Genomic DNA, 21,531 nt, shown 5'->3' with positions numbered 1-21,531 from the left:
TGGCTCCAGGAGCTTAGAGCAGGAAGAGGCACAGGGCAGATATTTTAAAAAGGACTTTAAGGTAGCAAAGAGCTGTATCAAGGTGAGGCTGGAGAGATCAAGGTGACATAAAGAAGCAAAGGGACAGCAGATGGCAAGGCAGTGAAGCTGTTTGGGCTGCGTGTCTCTCTGAGGAATCCCTGATGGCATTTCCCACTCCCGTGGCCAGGCTGTGTGACAGCAGCAAGTGAGCAGGGAGCTGCTGGCACCAGTGCTTGCAGCAGTTTGCTGAGGAAGGCTGGAGGGAGGAGGAGGTTCTGTGCGTTTTTCTTCCCAGTTAAGTATTGTGTTTGTTTGGAAGCCGTTTCCTCACAGAAAGGCTGGATAAACACAGCTGTGTTTCAGCCCTGTGGCTCAGGCAGGAGCAGTTTGCACTCCGGGGCTGTGCTGACTCACTTTCTTGAGCCCAGCAGGTTGTGCCTGGGTGCTCCCAGTGCCCTGCACTTTGCCATTCCTGCTGCTGCTGCTTGTGGAGAGAAGCTGGAGTATTTGATTTTATCTCTGCTGAAAACCTACATGAGATTATTCCTCAAAAGCAAGTGTCCTTGTGGGAGGAGATTTATGTCAGGTGCTGCGAGCCTAATCAACCTGAATCCTGGCTCTAAACCAAGTGTAAAACCTTGTTATATTCCAGCCATTTGGACTAACCTGAAAGTCAAAGCTGTTAATCCCACCAGGCAGCTCCCACTGGACAAAACCCTTCCCCTTTGCAATAAGATCAGAGGCAGAACATGAAAGGAAATGCTGATCTTTTCACTCTGCGATGCACAAGTCTTTTGGCTGGTGTGAGGGAGGCTGGGAAGAAAGGTTTGGTTTGTACCAGCAGCCAGGATTGAGGGATGCTGGAACAATTGGGACTGGCTTGTTAGCTTTTCATAGATGATTGATTTAGGTCGTCTGGGCAGTTAGCAAGGAATAAATTGTTAGTGACAGACAGGAAGAGACATGTCAGGAGTGAAGGCATATTCCAGCAGTGCTCATTAGTCACTGCTCCAAGGGGAAATGTTGAGGCAAATAGATAGTATTTTATTTTTTGAGGAGCTCAGGGTGTGGAGGGGAGGCAGTTGTGCTCCTTCCTGTCTGCAGGGGTGTGAGGCTTCTGCCTCAGAAAAAATTAATGGGTTTCTCTAGATTGACACATGGGGAAAAAACAAAAACACACAAAACCACGGTCACTTTTGGAGCCTGAAATGAGCAAGTATCTGGTTCACTGTCCATCAGCATTCATTCAGTCTTCTGGAGTCCTGTAGTCTGCTCCAGAACATACATTGCCATACACCAGAAGCACCTGCTTGTCAGTAATGCTGACTTGGGATTAGTGAAGCAGATAACCACAGAATAAAGTCTGAGTCTCTAAAACCTTTTTACTGTAAAGGTAAAAACCTCCAGAAAGACCCTGCAATGCACTTGTTGCTTTTAGCTGAGTACTGTTCTGGATGGTCTGGAAGCAAACACTGCTGACAGGAAAATCTGCAGACATCTTACCATGGGATACCACAAAGGTTCAAGCCCTGGAATTGTTCTGGCACATGGTGGTTGACCCTCCACCAGTGAGAAACTGTCCCCATGCACAGTTCACAGGATTCCAGTATGTCCAGCAGTTCCCTTGAAAGCTCTGCCCTGGTTGATGTGTGGCAGATGTGGCACCAGTGCCCTGTGCAGGTTGTCCCAGCCTGAGCAGAGCCATCAGTCTAACCTGGGCACATCTCAGGTGCCATGGTGCTCATGCCATTCCCTGGGTCACAGGTGTGACACAGAGCTTGTTCCTGTTCTGTCATGGGGGCTGTGAGAAGGTGCTGAGCAGGCACAGGGCTGCCAGAGCCAAGGCACCCTTCCAGTGTGGGGTGGGACAGCAGTTGGGTTGCTTCAGCAGTTCCCATTCCCTGACAACCTAGGTTTTGATTCAGTAATGGGTGTCGAGGGATACAGTATCACAGAATCATTAAGCAGAACTCATTAAATAGCTGGTTATTTTTAACAGCCTCTTGTTCTCAGTTTCCTCCACAGACTGCTGCCTCACCAGATGAACTAAAGGTCTATGCACTTTGGGAAGCTGGTGACACTTATGATCAGGTAAAGATAAAATAAGTGACATTCCCAACTATATGTTTATTGAGCATTTGCCATTGTGTGCATCCATGTTTCTGGAACTGGTACAGCAAGTAGTTTTCTTCTTTCTTTGTTGGTATTTTCAACTCCAACCTGTTTCCAGCTGAAAGGAAGCTCTTAGCTCATAACATGTTAGTAATCATGTCAGTAACCAGCTCAGTGGCTATTTCTGAATCTATGAGAAGAAAGGATTCTCCAGTGCAGGCCTCAGACCAGGATCCAGTCCTAGTTTTTTTTTTCCTTTTGATGGTAATGCAACATTGACCAGAGATTAACAGGCATATCTGTGTATCTGTTTATACTTAGAAAAGGAAATTACTACAGCATTTATGAGCATCTCCTGAGTTCTAACTGCTGTCAGACTAAATGAGGTGAAAGGGAAGGTGCCTAACAATCTGTGGATGGACAGTGCAATTCCTAGCTCCATGAGCTAACATTTTTATAGAAAAGAAGCAAGCACCAGCCTCTTGTCTGAAGTGATGTGAACTCCCATGGAAGCATTTGAGAGGAATACATTGCAACCCCTTCTTCAGTGTGTTTTTGTACCTTTGGAGGTGCCCCAGGCCATAGGACAGGTGCAGGTGTGCCCACAAGGTTTGGAGGGACCCCTGTGGAGCCCTTGGAGGATAAGGCATTGCTGGAGAGCAGGAATGTATGGGATGTTTTCAGGATTATGAAGCAAGAATTCTCTAATGTAGTTCAGAGAATGTTTTGTACAGACTAAGGCATGTGCAGTTTTGATAGAAAGATAGGAATAATTGTTCTCTGTGTATTTATGATACATTTTCTTTTAAAGCACCGCCAAGTTTTGCTTGAAATCTTCTCGAAAAACTACCGAGTGCGCAGGAACGTCATCCAGAACCAGCTGAGTCAGGAGTGTGGAGAGGATCTAAACAAGCAGGAGGTGGATAGAGTCTTAAAGGTAAGCTTCTGTTCACTTTGGGTTTGATCCAATTAATACATGAGTTTTAATGCTTGATTTGAGCAAAGGATTATATTTTACCTTGAACTGACAAATGATAAGGATGATAGAAAGTTGTTGTTGGGATATGGACAAAACCTGTTTCAGCTTGTTTCCTTAAAAATGCAGTTGTTTCATTCTGTCCTCTTTTCCTCCAAGGAGCAATGGCTCACACATTATTTTGTATTATTGCAATAAATCTCTGTCATCTTGGAGCAGCAGAGAATAGAGTGTAGTAAATGTGATACTTGAGTTATTTTTAAATAATGCAGAATTGAACATTAAGGAGAAGGACGAGGGAGGGCTCTGCCCAGTGCTCTGAGTTAACCAACATACTGTTGCTGGTTAATGCTGAAGAGCACAAATGTTGCATGTTTAGAAGGAAGTGCACTGCATTCTCTAACAGGATGTGCAGCTTTGTACAGAGCAAAACCCTGGCCAAAACCAGCTGGCATAGTAGTTAACACATCTCATTGTGAATGTTTATTTGAATCCTTTCATCTGTCTTTGAAGATGCACCATTTATTGCTCAAGAAGTTTAAGGTATAAAGTACAGACCACACAGGCCATGACTTTAAAGAGATGCAGGATGGCCAAGCAGAAAGTTGCCAACTAATGTAATACTTTAATCATTGTGGCTGGGCCTTTGCTCAGTGTCACCCACTTCAATAAGACAAGTGCCTAAGTACTTTATTACATTGTGATCTGCAAATGAATAATAGCATCTTTGAAGAACTACAGATCTGCTGCTGTGATAATAAGCAAACTGGTCTTGCTTGAAAGAAGCTGGTCGTCTTAGCAGTAAAATAAGCTCAGACATTCTGCCTGCTAGACAGTATTTCCTGTGACTCCCTGTGCTGGGGCATTTGTCAGCGACTACATGGCTCAAGTATCAGCTCTCCTGGAACAATGTACTGGCATTAGTCTTTCATGATGCTGTTGCTGTTTAACAGATAACCTATTTCTGGAAAAAATACTTGCCCCTAGGTCATCAGGCACTGTTTTTATGTAAGTCACTAAGTCAGTGGGTGACCAGCTTTGTGTTGTGGCAGGCTTTATTGCCTTGAATACATTTGTCACAGGAGTATGGGAAATTACCTTTGTTTTTGAAATGAAATTTAGAAGTATGATTTAATGAAATAGGAAGATTCTCTGGCTTCTTAAAGCCACAAGAGATTGGATTCCTCTTCAAGCGAAATTGGATTTGTTGACTCTTTATTTCCCCATCTGCCTGTGCTCATTTTTATACACAGAGGAACAGACTGACAGGGTTTGTATTTTTGCTTCTGCAGATCAGTCTGCAAACCCTCTTTCTAACCTCTGGGTTTGTTTTTGTGATGGATGAGTCCCAAGACTGCAGAAAAAACGATCTGTGTAAGCTTCACAGCCTCAGTTCCATAGCAGTGCTTGAGCCTGCGTTGAATTACCTGAGTGGGAGGTTGGAGCAAAAGAAAGGGAAGCTGTTAGCTCAGAATTCCATAGACTTGGTGCTCACCTAGTGGAAACAAGGAAATGAGCCCCAAGACAGCCCAGTCCCTGTGCTCCTTTGCTGAGGTGCTCTCCTGCTGTAAGCACAGCACACGTGGTCACAGCAGGGTTCTGAGGTTTGACATTTCATTGCCATAGTTTCTTGAAAGACTTCAGATCCAGTGACTGAAGTGAGTGCCTTCACTCTCCCACTCCGTCCTGCTGCTCCCCTCAGCCTCTTCCCCTGAGCTTCAGCCCGTTTACCCCTCTGTTGCCCTGCTCCTCAGCCCTCACACATCCTTCCCTCCCTCAGCCAGCCTCTGCACGAGCCCCAGGTTCTCTCCCAGGAGCCTCTGCTGTTCCTCCCTGCCTTGGCATTTGTCCATTTGTGGCTCCCTGCCTTCCCCCACCATGTGTCCCCTCCATTGAAGACATCTGTCCTTCAGGGTGGGGCTACCCTGTGCTCCAGATTCCTGTTCTCTCCTGTGCACTGGAGAAGGGCTTCTGTTACTGATCATGTTTGTTATCCCAGAAAAGCCAGTTGTTCCCAAGACTTTATGGACTTTAGAATCATAGAACTTTCAAGGGTGGAAGAGACCTTTGAGATCATCCAGTCCAACCATCAATGCAGCACTACCACTGTAACCGCTAACCACCACCCAGCACCATATCCAGGCACCTCTTAAACGCCTCCAGGGATGGTGCAGCCTCTTCCAGTGCCTGAGCAGCCTAACAGAGCCTTTCCCTGTCTCCCCAGGACTGCTGCGTGAGCTACGGTGGAATGTGGTATCTTAAGGGGACGGTGCAGTCTTGACAGCGGTGTCAGCGGTGTCAGGTGATCTCCGGGACGCAAGAGGAACCTGCAGCGGGTGGCACAGCCGGAGCAATGCCGTGGCCTCGGCAGCCGGGGCAGGTCTGACCTGCTCTGGGGCACGTGGGCATTGCAGGCGCTCACTGACATCCCAACACTCAGAGCTTGCATGGCCTCCGAGGCGCGGGAGCCGCCGGGAAGGCACCGTGGGACCCTGTCTGCAGCTTGATTAATCTGGGATTTCTGATGTATTGCAATTCTCCTCTGTTTCGTTATGAAAAAATAAAACCATATAGTGACACAGACATGATGGAAAATCATGGTCTAAAACTTTATTTTGTAAGTAATGCCAATAAATTAAATTTGTTTACAAACATCCCAGTTTTTGTTAAATCCCTGGATGCTCATACTTCAGTCTGAGCATTGTCATAGCCCTTGCAGCCCTCTCCATAGAGAGCAGGTAGTCATGTTCATGGGAATGTCAGGCCTGGGAGGGGGGAACAAAATCACTGTCTGTGAACTCTGTACTACATAGCAATTGTTCTCACCTGTTGTCTGTGAAATGAGTTATTTGGAAAAGTACCTACATCTGAAACATGGGGAACAACTACTGGATTTCTTCTAGTGGTGTGGGGTTGGTTTGAGAGACTTTGTGCATTACTGTATGTGATAGAGTGAGGTAAGTAACCGAGGGCATGCTCTGGAAGGCATCCAGCTGTAGTTACCACACGGCAACCATGTAAAACCTCTATTTTGTGTAATTTTTAAATAAAATTTTATCTCAAAGGTCAATTCTACCCCGCCTTGTATTTGTCCAGGACGAAACAGAGGTTGCACCTGCTCCTTTTACATCCTGAAGGCTTGGGGAGGAAGGACAGAGGTGGAGAGCAAACTGCAGTGCAGTCCCCACGCTCCCTGGGGCTGTGCAGGCACAGGGACCAGCCCTGGTGGCTCTCACTGAACTGACCTCACCTGCAGTACCAGCAGGAGTATCTGCTGTGGGCACTGCACAACATGGTCACTGCTGGTCCTGTTCTCTGCTGTAGCTTCCATCACATGAGAAGCTCAAGGGGATTCTATTGATTTCATCTACTTATGCTCAGAAAAGGCTGAGTTGAGTTGTTGACTAAAATAAGCAGATTAAGATAGTTAATCCTGGTAAGACTGGCTAAGAATATTGTTACCATACCTACAGCATTTTGCAGGAAAATGGCTACTTTTAAACTGCTAAAACTCTATTTATTAGGCTAGTATAGTTTATTTATTAAGTACATCAATAAAACTGGGATGTGTTTTATGTTCAGGCAGCCCTGGCTAGCACTGACCCAGGGGCTGTGGCTGGAAAGCTCTTGGGGAAAGCCATGCTCCAAGAGAAGCTCTAAGAAGAGCCTAGCCTGGAGGGGTTTATTGCACAGCCTGCACAGTAAGTGCTGCAGTACAGCCAGAGCTCAGCAATGGCACAGGTAGCCAAAGGGGAGATACAGTACAGAAGAATCAAGTAGTTCTGAACAAATATGTTTGGTGTTTTTAAAGCATAGAAATTGTATGTATCAAAGTGCTCTAAATTAGCCAAAAGTAATAAACCACTTAAGATCACCTATTTAACCAAAAATTTGGAACTGCTTTTATGTATGTTCTGCTCCAGCAGGTGTGGATTCCCCCTGTCCCTAAAGTGTTAAGGAATAGTGGTAGTGAACCACTTTGTGCCTTCCTCAGGTTACTGCTTTCCAGCCTCTGAACTGGGGTGAGACAGGTCCAGGTGGCAGTGACACAGTGACAGTAACCTCATGGCAGAACAGCTTTTCTGCTCTTCCCCCTTCTCACCTCTTTTGAACAGCACTAACAAAAACCACAACAACGAGGAAAAACTACTTCCATCTGGATTTCTATCCTAGACAGACCTGTTCTTTTCCATGTAACTTTTCTAAAATACAAATTTCATGGGAACTCCATCTGAGCTCTGTAGGAAAGATGTCAAGACTAGATAATGCATGTGGCATCTGCACCAAGTTTACTGTTTCCTGATTGGCACAGATGGATATAATTACTACTTACACATGTAGCTTGACTGGATTATTTATTTGCTTAGAAAAATATTCAGAGGATTCAGATTCCCATTTTTAAATAATTTTCAGACCACAATACATGTTTTAGAGAAACTCCCACAACATGAAGACTTAATACTGCACCTGAAGGACGAGCTGAACAGAGAACAGCATAAGGCAGCAGAGCCGCAGCAGCAGCAGCTGGACTAAAGCTGAGAAACTGTCAACATTCCAGGTCAAAGGTTTGGTACCTCTCAGCAACTCAGCAGGAAGCTGCTTCCAAGAACTGCTGGCAACATTAAGCTATGAGACCCTTTACAAGGAGAAGGACGTCACCTTCCACTGTGCCTTTTTTCTTCCTCTCAATTTTCTTCCTTTTAATTTTCTTCCTCCTAATCTGTTTTCTTCACACTTTGAATGCTGTTATAAAAGAACAGCCTTCTCCATGTTCTTTGTTTTTCAGAAATTAAGTACATATGAATTACTATTAGGGAGTGGAAAAGGAGAGGAAGAACAAGAGTGTGGTCCCCTGTTTTCAGCAGGCTATGTGCTGGCAGTGTTATGTCCATCCTCCCACCCCACAGGCAGCATGGAATAGGCCCAGAGAGGCTGACACTGGAAGCAACAGACAAAACAATATAAGGTTTTACCTGGCCTGTCTCCTCAAGCACTTGAAGTTTGTGGTATGTAACATTTAAAGCTACTCCACTATGTCAATGCTACTTCTAAAGTTAAATAGCTAAATAACAACTCTCTAACTTACCAAATACACATAAAAATGTACTTTGCAGACATTCCACCAGAGAACAGTAGGTCCCAAATAACACATAGAGTCAATTCACAGTATCTTGCCTTCAGACAAAGTGCCCTACAAAGGAAACCGTATCTAAAAAGCCACACAAACTTTACATCGAATCATTTCTTAGTAGAAAGACATTTATACTAATCTGTGGGAAAGCTTAGTGATTGTGGAAACATGGTAGTGGCTTAAAGCAAGCACAGCTTTCCACCACCCTGCCAAAGCAAGCTCAGCTGCACTGCTCCCCTCCTCCTGGAACTGGGGTGGCTGGGGCCTTGCTTTTGTTAATTTTCAGCATCAGTGTAGTTACAGGGTTACAGGTTCCCTGTGAACCAAAGGAAAGCTTCAGTCTGGTTCTCGTGAGAGATTCAGAGTTCTTAGCTCTGTTATTGTTGAAGTGGACTACAGAAACAAGTGTCAGTTACTGCTCTGGCCAGAGATGAAGTGTAATATAAAGCAGTAGTATAGCATTAAGCTGTGATGTTTGTTTGCTTTACAACCACGAGTTTGTGTGACAGTGCTAAACATTAAATCTACTGCTACACAGGAACAGGGAATCTAGCTGATAACTAACTAGCTTGTTAACTACAGGGCTACCAGCCAATCCAAAACATTCATTTTGAGTGCTCAAGAAATACATCCGTTTAAGGAGTCTTCTGACATTCATATGAAGTGTGTTCTTGACTTAACAGATAACGTTATGGCTGAGAGGAGAGAGTCTTGTACTTTGCTCTGTGTTCATCTATTTCTTCCTTTGTTTTTCTGATACAGCTAAAAATCTCCTTGAAGAGTGCTTTATATTCAGGGAGAGCATTTGTGGAAGAGTCACTTAGCTCAGCAATTGTGAATTCTTGATTGCTAGCTGAAAGATCATACTGGGTGTTCCCCACATTTATGTCTTTGGAATACTGCTTCAGCGTTTGTACAGCCTTGTGTTTCAAAGAGTCTTCATCCATTTGACACTTCTTCAAAAGTTCCTCATACTTCACTTTCAGAGCATTGTACTGAGCATCAACTTCATTAAGTACAGAGATTCCTCGCTGCTTCACAGCCTCAGCTCTCCTAATACATGTTTCTTCATGGCCCCTGAGAATGTCTGCCCCAGCAGCACTGCTCAGGAGGCTTTCACTGCTGCTCCGTTTCAGGGCCTTCTTCTCAAGCTCCGACACTGTCAGAAGTCCATCATCTGCCAGGCTCTGACCAAGCTCCCTGTCTAAAGATTCCTTGAATGAAATGAAAAAGGATTCTGGCACCAATTTCTCTGCATTATGAAGCGTGTTTTCAGACTGCAGTATCTGTCGCATTTCAGCTACTTCTGCTTCCAGCTCCTCTGCACGAGCTCGATACAAGTCTGTATCAACCAGCCTCCGCTCCAGGTCACAATTTTCTTTCACCATAAGGCTGTATTCCTCTTCCATGGTTACCCTCTTCTCTTTCTCTAGGCTCAGCTGGGCTTGCAGAACTGTCACTGCCTTCTTTAACTTCTCATTTTCTTCTTCTAGAGGACTTAGCTGACTATCCATCGAAGTAATCTTTTCTGCAAACACGTGATCATAAACAAAATACCTGCAGAAACAAAATAAGGATTATCAAACATAAGAAGTACAGCTGACCACACCTAAAGTCTTCCTGTCCTGGGTAACTAATGACATATTTAAACTGTGTGCTAACACACTTCAGAGCACTCACAGGGGCCATTTCACTAACCAATCAGTCAACTTAGTAACCAAAACGGTTTGTAAGGACTTACATGCCATTAAATCAAGCTCCCTTCTTAGGCAGAATGGGAGCTTGTTAACAGTTTCAAGTTACAGACAAGCTGATTGAATAATGTAAGTTTAAATACACATTGCCTCCCTGTACCATGCAGTACTTTCTGACATTGTTTCTACCATGAATAGTGACAGAACTTACAAGATAGGAGTGCTTTAGAAGAAATTCAAACTTCATAATTGACAAAGCAATGCTGTAGGCTGGTATTTTCACAAGCCTTTGGCAGCTTGAAGGATCCACTTATCTCTTGAATTGCCAAATAACTTCTTTTTGGATGTATGATTTATTCTAGAGTACTACCACCATGAAGTGCTAAATGCCAGACACAACAGCCTGTCCTGTCTGTGGAGTGCTTACCTTACAAAATTGTCCTCTAGGCTTGCAGTTAGTCTGAGTGTTTACCAGGTGATTGTTCCAATGACCCCACTAATGCAGTTCAGCTGTGGCAAATGGCTCTATACTTAAAAGGCAGCCCAGCACTCCAGCCACCCTTTTCCCAGCTTTAGTATTTTAACCAGCTTAAGTTCAGGAAAGCCAAGGAGATATCCATGGACATCCAAGGAAAGGCTAAATTACACAAAATATTTTGCATTTACTAAATTTGCTTTTCAGATCATGTGTGTGTTTGCTTTTATCTGACTGAAAACCCTGGGGTGCAAATTGTTGTAAGCTTTCTAGGCTACCATTTTATATGGCTGGCTCCAGGGAGAAAGTGGAGCACCAATACTGGTGTGGTCTAGAAGTAGGCCAGAAGCAATGGCAGCACCCCACAGTGCAGATACTTTGCATGTTGTGAACATCAGATCATTTTTCTGCTAGCTAGTCTGGTATCTGTGCTCATGTCTTGGTTTTTAAAGCTTTGCTTAAAATAGTTTCAGTGTTCTTTACTAGGTAAGGTAAAAAGTCTTACTGGCGAAGGTCATACAGCTCCTTCAAACATGAGAAACTGTGCATTGATCTTGGCTGCTCAGATCTCTCCTGACTCGTCCGACCTCGGCCAGGCTTTTTCAGTTCTTCCACTTGTCGTTGCAGGTCATCTATGTGTGTTTGTAGACTTTCAATAGTCTCTGTCAAGCTAAAAAGAAAAGACCTTTAAATAAAACTCACCTTTCAATTTACCAGTATTGTAGAACACCACTAGACAGAGACAGCCACCCAATAACTACACAAATACACCTGGATTGCTCTTATTGATATTATCAGCTGTGGGGAGGGAATCTGTAAAAGTTTGTTACCTTAATATCTTTTGTTGTGAAGCTCTACTCTCTGCAACCAGCTTTTGATTAGTGTCTTCCAGTTCTCTTGCTGTCACATCCAGCTGTTCATAGACTTTTGCATGCTGGTCATTCATCTGCCGCAAGAGCTCCACTTGCTTTGTGAGGTACTGCAAGACAGTTCTGCTGTTACTGGTTTACTCTTGAAACACAAGCTACAACTCCTACCTGAATTTTTATTCATATTCAGACAGAAACTAGTATGTTTTAGAGATGTAAATTCCCGTGTTTGCTTTGGTAAGATGAAGAGACACTATCAGTAACCCACTAGGCAGCTTGCCTTTGTCATGCAGGTCACCCCGGGCTGATCAAGCAGCCTTTTACCTGGAGGAGCTGGCTGGATGGTGCCAGCTGTCCTTATCTGTGCCCACGCCTTCTGCACAGGGTGTACTGCAGTCAGCACTGACAGAACCTTCAGACTCCAACACAGCCCTCAACTGTCTGCCGTGTCCTAAAGGTTGCAGTGGGCTCCACCAGAAATTTTCTAACTGCGTTGACCCAACAACTCTGTCAGCATTAGAACTGAAATATTGGGTAGCACTATCCATAACGAAATATATTTTCAGCTGACCTAAGTTCTTCCAGTCTGAAGCAGCATTAGGTTCAGCACAATAGGATTTAGGTTGCGGTCACACTTAAGACAGTATGTGGGCTAATATGTGTCAGGAAGTATAATCAAGTTATTGAATTCAAATCTTTATTTACTCACAGGGAACTGTTCCAGTTACTGTAATCCCAAACAAAGGTCTCCTGGCCCTTTTAAAAAATTAAAGCTTCACGTGAAATACTCTCAATTTAATCCTCTTGGGTTTTACAGTTAACTACATAGACTGTTAAGTTTCCTGAGTAAGGTCAGAAAGCTTGGAATTCTTAGTCTAAGCAGTTAACAATCACCTAAAGCTCTTAATAAAAGTATCTTATATTGTCCCACCCAGGACATGAACATTTGCATGAGACAGTTTTTTGTTCAAATCTAACCCCCTAAATCTGAAATATTTTGTACTTCCATGGAATTTGTATTTTCCAATATATTTTGTATTACTACATGTTACTTTCTTAAAAGCAAGCTTCAAGTAGGAACATCTAGCAAACTCCCAGGCAGAATTACTTTTCTTTACATAGGCCTGTTACATACTCAAAACTTCTAATATTCTACTTAACCTTTTACCTCATTAAAAGATTGGTGGGTTTACATTTTAGGCAATTTAAGAACAGATAATAAGCTAATCTAGGACTAGTAACTGCTCCATACAGACTTCTAGAAGATCAACATGATAGCTGTTGGCTAGATCCTTTTGTAGCCTGTGCACACATGACAGAGGATTTACACAAAAATAGAACATAGATTAGCAGCAGAATCTCAATGTGACCCATTTCAGATTAACTTTCCCTATTGGTTATAGCTGAAGGAAGGAGCTGGAGATCCTCAGACCTTCTTCAGCAACACAAACGTGGCTAAGCACAAAAGCCAAGGCTTTGGTGCCTGTAGTGATGTTGCCACTTACTACAATGGGCTTCTGCAGAAGTTGAGATGAATGGAAGGGGTGAAGCACCACTTCCTCCACCTTCCATCTCCAGTATCTTCAGGGCTGGTGTCCAGCTGGCCTGGTATAACCAGACCACCAAAAGATGATTAGAAGTTCATGTTTAATCCACATCCCCTACAACTGAGCACCTAACATGAAGCAGCACGTTGCATTCTACCACATGAAAATTGCATAGTGTCAGGATTTCCAAGGTCTGAGTGCTGAGAACAGATTCAGGCAGGAATAAAGTCGCTGCTTCCATCCAGCCTTTATTATATCAACAGTGATTAGTTAGTGGCACACGTGTCAGCACAAAGGTCAGATATAATGATCCAAAGCTGTAATATGCTTAATATGTTAGTATTTAATGTATGAGATGTAATCTTAAGCACACTACAGCCTTTGACCCTTCCCTTTTAGTGCAGACAAGGCAGTGCCATATTTCCGAATGATTTCTCAGACAGTTCTAAACTTTCCTACCTGTAAGATCCAAATTAATAGGAAAAAAGACCCAAAGCTTTACATGGATAGAATGCACTGAAAAAGCTAGTACAGAAATTCAGCAGAGTGGCTACAGGAACAGCTGAAAGATCACATGTAGGTTACTGAGACAAGCACTTGAAAATTGGGAAAAATCAAGCAAAGAGACTGAATATGCTATTTGCACAAATGCTGTGCAATTGGGTGTCCTGTGATCCCACAAGAGACAAAAATACTGGTATGAAAATAATAGACTGAACTGCTTTACCACCTAAGTATTACACCTTGCAGATGCAAGTTTTATTCCCATTTGTTTCAGTGAATTACTGTAACAAGTCCTTGTGCTAGTAAGCTAATATATTCAGTTCCCTAACTGGAAGGTTTCTCTGGGTATTTGAACAAGGGGTTCATCTTCCCTTTTCTACCAGAAAACCAGATGCAAGACAAACTTCTTTGGAGGAAGAAAAACTTTGTGTTGCTATTACATTTTTAAATGGCACTGGGAAAAGAGAAAATATTGAGATTGGAGATAGAACTGAGAAGACAGCATGTTACTACAGCAGATAAAAATACAACCTTTGGCTCAACAAGCTGGGCTGACAAAGGTGCAGGTACTATTCATATGTCAGAAGCATCACAAAAACTGTCCTCCTATTCTCTCCCTCTCCTTCTGGAGGCAGGTAATAGGACAATCCAATATACATCTCCTACCCTCCTTGGGGAAGAGGAGGAAAGAGATTGAAGAGGTCTCAGATAAAGCCTTCAAAAAGTAGTATTGCCCAAGTCTTGGTAGAGCAAGACATTGAGAGAAAAAATTAATCTGTCATATCTGAGGCTGTCCGACCACAGAAGTACCTGACCCTGCAACACACCAACTACAAATCACTGCTGGAAGGACATTTGTGACACTTCCTGGAGCTGAAGCTCTCTTATGTAGTCAATAAACACTGACCCACCAGAACAGCTTAAGCAAATAAACTGGCTTAAACCAATAGGATATTGCATTCTTAACAGCACTAGACTATTTCTGTAAATCAATTTAGCTTAGCAATAATATATTTTCCATATTTCAAGACATGTTAAAATACAGCTGCTTACTAAGCAGCTACACTCAATGAGCCAGGTTAGTTGCCTATCACAAAGTTCTGGTGTGTTATTTCAAAAGGTGTGTTGTAGCTGTGCTAAACACTTTCTTAAACATGGTTGTTCATGCAAGTGTTGAACCTTATGTACAGTATTTATGTAGCACCACAGAAGTGTTTGTCCTCTCTAGATCTTAAGAATTGATCTTTTTATAAAAACTATTCATAGCAATGAATTATTTTCAGTCTCTGCATAAGTAAATACACCTTTTAACACCGTGGCTCCAATATAAATATCAGCCATTCCAACCATTGTATCCCAGAATGAATAGGATAGCAAGGATTACATTTAGCACATAGTAAAGAGCCAATATATGAGATACAAAACAAAAGCAACTTCTAAAAAAATGCCCATAAATCAAACCTGCACTCAGAAATTGCTCATCACTTACTAAAAATGCTGCATTTGTGCTGACTACTTTAAAGACACATATATATCTGTAAGTATTAAGCTTAGGATTCTTTCAGTTGCCTGTTCCCACTACAATAGTGAGCATTTTCAGTCTGAAGTTGCAGTGGTACAAAATGCACATCTCTAACTGCAGAAGAACTGCTAGTACAAAGGAAGTCAGATTTTTAAAAAATCTGGTATGTACCAGTCACAGCCTGCTCCCTGTGATTCACACCAGAACCAAACTGAAATGCTGACTACGTTTTCAGTACATTGTCAGTCAGCAAAGTCCTGAATATTTAATAATTTAATTATTAGAGACCATGCATTGCCCTCTAATAGCTGAAAAAAATCTCATTAAGCTGACAAATGCTAGGTCTGCAAGAACACAGGCAATATTTTAAAAAAAAGAAATTGCCAAAAATAGCCAGGTTTTTCCACTCTGTTACCTAAAGATGAGTGGTTTTGAAAGGATGGTTGTTTTTTGGTTTTCCCCCCTGGAAAATATGGAACAATACATGCACTATGTCCTATATTTAGACACTACTTAAATGGGATTCTTTTTCTGGTTTTTGTTGTTTGTTTGTTGACTTTTTTTGTCCTTGCAGGGTTTGTTTTACATAGAAATAGACTTAAGCTCCCTTTGTCACAGCTCAGTCCACTGGAAGATATCTTCAGATTTTACTTAAATCTCACTTCTGCACTTACCAGCATTTAAATTTCAGTGTTGTAATCATTAAAATTCTCATGTAGTATTTTAAATTATTAATGTATTTATCATCATATAATTTAATGTCACTTTACCTGGCAAGATCAGCAAAGTTTAGCAATAAAAATAACTGAAGTACCTTTGTTATACAAAACCAAAAAATACCAGTCCTTTGTCATTAAACAAACCAAATCCAACATGACATTTATCGCCACAAAGCTTCTGGTAATCAGAGAAACAGTTCTAAGTATGATCTATATGATCTAAGTATGATCTATACTGGTTCTCAAATTCTCAAAATAGCAGAAGTGGTGAAAGATTGTTCAGTATTTTCCATCAGATCTCAAGGAATTCAGATCTTAACTTATATGCTGTATGTTGCAGGTCTAGATGCTTTCGTATGGGGATCTGTTAGATATTTTACCTCTATCTCCTGCAATTGCTCTTGATTTGTTGCACACATTTGCTGTAAGGATTCTTCTAGTTCAGTGTTACGGTCCAGTAGTGTCTTCCCAAGCTCAGCAGCAAGGTGAAGATCTAAACAAAGAAATCATGTTTGCATGTCAGTGAGAGAAACAGTAACATAATCTAATTCTAAAGCATATTATCAAATACTAAGTCTAAGTCAGCCCTGAGACCCAGAAGACACTCTTATGTCATGAAGCTTCCTCAGTTCCTCCACAGGCCCTTCAGACACATCCAGCCATGTTCACTTCCCCCAGTGTGCCCAGTGCTGCACCAGCTCTGCCCAAGGTCTCTTGGCTACTTCATCATCTTTACAGCACACAGAAGAATGAGCATAGCAGACCCTGTAAATGTTCATCAGTCTAGACCCAGGCCAAAGCTGATGAACTCTTTATTTACTTGACTGTTTCTCCCCATTACCCCTTCACCAGAGTTCAGGTCACTCAGGATCAAAGGGCTAAATGAAAGTTTCAGATGCTTTTTACGGTGAAACAATAATATCAAAAGACATAAAACTGATGGAGGCTTGCAGCTATTCTGCTTTTCAAGCTCATAAACCCAGGTGACAAGAATTGTTTCATGTGCTCCAAAACATCACTTTAAATGTAATTTTTTCTCAGGCACTTAATCTCAATTTCACTTCAGTCATCTTCAATCACCTCCAGGGTGCAGTGACTGTAGTTGTTGCAAATTAAGAAATAAGTCATCTGAACACTCAGCTCCTTTCTAGAGGGAAGCTTGATATTTGCTCAACAGCATAAGAAGTGCTAGATATTCTGTATTATTATGTTTAAAGACAAGTGTAATTTAAAAGCTACCATAATGTGACAAAGTAATAAATCTTGGTATTAATGCTAAAATTGTAATTGCTCTGTGCAGGGTACTACATGAAAAGGATCCAACAGATTTCTAAAAATTGTGAATTTTCCACCTCCTTCCCTTCACATGACCCATGACCTGCATGCATGCAATACAACCTCGTTAGTTCTCACACAGAACTTGTATCAATATTGGGAAAGAGACAGAAGTAAAAAAAAAACTTTGAGTCACATCAAGAAGCCTTAAATTAATAAACAGAAGACATGTATTGCATCATCAGTAGTTATAGCCAGAGAAGAAAACACATTAATTCCATTTTCACTTGATTGTGATGCCCTTTTTTTAACATGTTATCCTACCGCTTTCCTGCCCCCTCTCATTTATCTTATCAGCTAGGAATTGTAATACATACAATACTGCTCTGAGATTGTTTTGTGCTAACCTTCAGTTTGGCAGCCTGTCCAAAATGATTACTCCATCTCCATACATAAGCCAAAGACCAAATTCAGACTTACAAGGACAAGTCAGTACAAACATTTGTCTATAAGTTGGAAATGTCTAATTCTGGCAAAATAGCAGCTATGCTATTCTTTATACACACAATGCATTGTTTCCTACCTTAAGGTCAGACTCTTAGCATAAATGCCATTAAAATTATTTAAAAGAATTCCCACTGCATGGGAGCTCTTGAGAGTTTCACAAAATGTACAATTAGAAGGCACATGGCATATTGGCTTGTACTTAGGAGTTTATCCTCATATCACTTTTTTGCTGTAGCAACACTCATTATGAAGCAACCTATGCTAGAGCTAGATTTAAAGTATTTGGATAAGGAACCCTTAAGGCATCCTGCTTGAATTTTTCTCATTTGGTAAACAGATAGCACATTGTTTACCCATGGACAGAATAACTCCCAGTAAAACACCAAGCTGTTTGTTCTGTCACATTATGGAATACTGTAGTCTTCAAATTCAGTGAATTCATTATCCTATAGGAAATGGAGTCTTGCTTCACAAGTTCTCATACTCCACAGATCTTTACTAGGAGCCACAATCTTTAATACAATACTAGCATCATTCAAGGCAAAGACTTAATAGTCTATTCTTTTATTTTAATAGCGTAGAATAAGAGCTTTAAAGAGGATTTAGGATTATGTTAAAGACATAATGCATAATGGAATTACTACCATTTCCCTTCCCAAAGTGAAAGTTTGTTTTCATGTTTAAGTACATTTAGGAGTTTATCGTTTCATTCTTAAATGCCCCCTCATCTACTAAACCAAGTAGCACATACCACACAGTACTTGGAATACAAGGTGAATAACAGAATTCATGTCATACTTCACACTCATTCTGTTTGTTAGACTGGCAGGAACACAAATGGGTTACTATGGGAGAAACACTATTTTATAATTAAGGTGATTTGTGTCTGAGGGGGAGAATGAAAGTGGGAGTGCTCAGAACATGCAATAAACCCTTAACTCTAGAGAAAGCAAGTACTGAAGTAATTTCACCTCTTCTAAAATTAAGAAATTTTTTGGAATCCATTTTTCTAAATTGTCAAGTACCTGTAAGGCCTATAAAGAGCATATTTTACCAGTGAGATGTGCCATGATACAAAAGGGAAAGTGTTAATTTACATTTCTCTGGAGAGCATTATGGTAGAACACTAGAAGCAAACCGCATCTTGTGTTGCAAATTTATGTAAAGCAACAGCTAAATTCTGACAGACGTGCATTTTTCCTTTGCACCATAAAGACGGAAGCAGAGAGGTTTTTAATAATGCAAAACGTGTATGTGTAGATCTAAAGATCTTCGTTTTAGTAAACCTGCTTAGTTGTACTGGTGTTTACCAGCTCCATGAGAAATCTCTAAACCAAAACAAGACTTCAAGGATATGTCTTCTGTGATGTTGAACAGCCCTCACTTACCAGCACTTCACAATCTCTTCTGACTGCATTACCATCATTGAAAAAAAGATAAAACAGTACCAAAATCTTGCTCTTCTATTCTTTCATAACCCACCTAACAAAATTATTCAGAGAATTTTCAATCTAAAATTAAGCCTGTTCTTTTAAACAGCAAAAGTCATTAATTGTGCAAGATACATAAGTAAGCCTAGTTGAAGTTTACTTAATGGTAAAATTAAACCTTCATTTTTTTACTTAGTTTTCTACTTCCTATTCTGTACTCAGAATACCCTCTGTTCTGTAAAAGTGAGTAACAGCAAGATGCAAAAAGCGCAGCCATATAAAAAAAATTCTTTTTTAAAGGTCAGCATACTTCAGCAAAACATTGCAGAAGGATGGCTGTTCCCATCCTTACACAAATTCCATGAGCACTTATTGCATGAACAGTATGCCAGAAAAGCCATCTCCATTGTCAAGGCAAAAATCTATGGTACATACAGAGACTGACAAGGTTTTCCAAAACCCCTACCCTAATTTTAAGTTTGAAAGACTGGCTGACAAGGACATCAAGCTTGTTTCAGGGTGCTTTCTAATGTTTTACAGCCTAGGTTCTCACAATCATACTCATAAGTTTTTAAACATGCACTGATTGTTTGGGTTGTGAACTGTTTCACAAGACCTTGATAAGCACTCTTACTACCCTGTTTACACACATCTGTGTGTCTTAGCCTTAGGAGCAGGAGGAGTAGTATCCTTGAGTCCAGAATAAAGTATAGCACAACATTTAAAATCATTCCTGTACAGAATTTCTTCTTTGCATTTCAACTTGCCAAACGGTTTATTTTCCTCCTTTTCCTTTTGGCAAGGCTGTTAGTTGCTTCCATTTAGGCTTGAAAAGAGAGAATCCCCAGAAAAAGATTGTTCACATGTTGAGAGTGCATGAACCAACCCCCAAAATGCACTAACCTGTAGAATGGAATACTGTTTCTTAAAAGCTGAGAGAAGAGTCAATTGGTGATTATTTCACTCATTTTAATTAAAAGATGAAAGTAGAGAAACATCAAGAAGGCAAGAAGTCAGTTGTTATACACTAAAATCTCTTTGTAGGTCTTCAATTCCATAAACACTGACATAGTAAAAACATTACTGAATCATGTCTTCAAATTTTTCACTCTCTTTGACAGCAAACTGTAGTTCTAGGATCTTATTTAAACTGATTTGTTTGTATCCTAGAGCCAGGAAAACATCAATTTTGGGTGAAGAGTACCTAAATAAAGCTTTTAAACGGTTACCTATTTTATATAGCATACAATTAGACAGACCTGTTCCTGTCTCAAAAAAAAGTTTCTGCTGTCAGATCTCAGGGTGAATACTGCTTAGTCTTCTCTATGGCTTACAGTACAGCAGCACCCACCAATCCAAAGAATTAATGTATTTCAATATAAAAACAAAACGCTCAAGACCACAGCAGGTTTGCAGGAAGCCACCTCCCAGCTTTGAGCTGGCCTTTCAAAAACAAACTCCGGATTAAGAACAAAAAGTAGAACTAAGTAACTTAAGTAAATACCAGTCATAAACGCCACTAAGCTCTTAAGGAAATTGCACGTTCTTTCCGTATCATGTCTGTTAAACGATTTTTAGTGCAATTATACTTGTGTTCCTGTGGCTCCTTTCTCATCTGTGAAATGCGAACAGCATTGAAGTCTTGCATGTAGTGTTTTAAGACCTATCGATGGAATCACATACAGAAGCTATACATGTAAATTTCTGAGGCATACTGAAGTTATTTGATATTTTAGTAAGAAATCCTACAAAGTTTTAATAAAGAACCTGTGTCTAATCGAGCACTGCTACAACTACAACTTCATCGCCTGGCAGCCCTTACAAAGAACTCAACAGGGCGCAATAGCGCATCCCATCCCGGTGCTCCCAGCGCCTGCCCCGAACAGCAGCCGCTTCACCTCCCGTGCAAGGTGCAACTTTTGGGAGAGCTGCTTCCCTCCCTCCGGGCGGAGAGGGACCCTGGCACCATTCAGCTCGGCTGCCGCACCTCCTTCCCTCAGACAAAGACGGCCGCAGTCGTTACCGGTGACAGCGATCCCGCGGCGGCGGGAAGCGCGGCCGTGCGGGAATCCCGGGCTCCGACGCTCCGAGCCCGGCACGACCGACCGGCCCGCCGCCGCCCGGCCAGCCCCGACCCCCGAGCGCCCAGCCCGCCGCCCCGCCCGAGCGCTCGGCGCCCCGCATCGCCGCTGCCTCCTCGCCGCCCGCCGCGGCCCCTTCCCTTACACGCCCTCCTCGCCGCAGCCCCTGCCCTCACACACCCCACGCCGGCTGTTCCACCCAGCCCCTTGCTCACACGCCCCGCTCAAGGAGGCCCCTGCCCTCACCCCCGCGGCGGGTCCCCACGGCCCCTTCCCTCACACACCCGGCTCGCCGCACTCCCTCCCTCCCACGCCCCCCGCCGTCGCCCCGGCTACCCCGCCCCGGCTCACCTTGCTGCAGGTCCTGCTGGTCGTACCAGGGCTCATCCTCGCGGATCTCGAACTCCTCCACCAGGCTGTCGGCCAGCATCGCGCCCCTTCCCCTCGCGGACGGCCGAACCGGCGGCGCGCAGCCAACTATCCCCCTCGCGCCGAGCGGGGCAGAGCGAGCCGGCAGCCGCTCCCCGCCTCAGCAGCCGCCTCCGGCCATTGCCGAGCGGTTCCGGACTTTGCCGAACCTCTCCCCCTTCTGGCCGGGCTGCGCCGGCGGCAACGTGGCAGCTGCTGCCGCCGCCCGCCCCCCGCCTCCCGCGATTCAAACACAGCAC

At 42.6% G+C, this 21,531-nt stretch overlaps 2 protein-coding genes across 4 annotated transcripts in view; one reads left to right on the top strand and one right to left on the bottom strand.

Annotated features, from left to right (window-relative positions):
• Nucleotides 1–6,179, top strand: part of POLR3E (RNA polymerase III subunit E) — a 28,411-nt gene extending 22,232 nt beyond the window's left edge. For 2 of the 3 annotated variants that reach the window (XM_085074684.1, XM_085074685.1), the window contains 3 exons: nt 2,035–2,112; nt 2,945–3,070; nt 5,334–6,179. In XM_085074684.1, coding sequence (XP_084930810.1) covers nt 2,035–2,112; nt 2,945–3,070; nt 5,334–5,390 — 261 coding nt within the window. In that variant the 3' untranslated portion in view covers nt 5,391–6,179. Of the gene's footprint in view, nt 1–2,020; nt 2,113–2,944; nt 3,071–5,333 lie in introns of those variants that run through there. The other variant, XM_085074686.1, reaches the window with a different exon arrangement.
• Nucleotides 5,695–21,519, bottom strand: CDR2 (cerebellar degeneration related protein 2). The gene is made up of 5 exons (XM_085074687.1): nt 21,215–21,519; nt 15,951–16,063; nt 11,240–11,388; nt 10,915–11,079; nt 5,695–9,797 (listed from the first exon to the last, which is right to left on the bottom strand). The coding sequence occupies exons 1-5, from the start codon at nt 21,291–21,293 to the stop codon at nt 8,930–8,932; spliced, it is 1,374 nt and encodes a 457-aa protein (XP_084930813.1). The 5' UTR covers nt 21,294–21,519; the 3' UTR covers nt 5,695–8,929.
• Nucleotides 21,520–21,531: the final 12 nt, after the last annotated feature.

Source organism: Lichenostomus cassidix, chromosome 14 (genome assembly GCF_008360975.1).
Source record: "Lichenostomus cassidix isolate B80296 chromosome 14, HeHo_3.0, whole genome shotgun sequence".
Taxonomy (NCBI): domain Eukaryota; kingdom Metazoa; phylum Chordata; class Aves; order Passeriformes; family Meliphagidae; genus Lichenostomus; species Lichenostomus cassidix.
The sequence above is the reverse complement of the archived record's forward strand: the minus strand, read 5'-3'. Positions and strand labels throughout refer to the sequence as shown.

Bases quoted from the DNA above. Each gene is read 5' to 3' on its own strand.
- CDR2 (XM_085074687.1), bottom strand. From the start codon at position 21,293: ATGCTGGCCGACAGCCTGGTGGAGGAGTTCGAGATCCGCGAGGATGAG. The intron at 11,080-11,239 runs GTAACAAACTTT...TTTTCTTTTTAG, and splicing joins TCACAACAAAAGATATTAAG to CTTGACAGAGACTATTGAAA. The intron at 9,798-10,914 runs GTAAGACTTTTT...TTGTTTCTGCAG, and splicing joins GAGCTGTATGACCTTCGCCA to GTATTTTGTTTATGATCACG.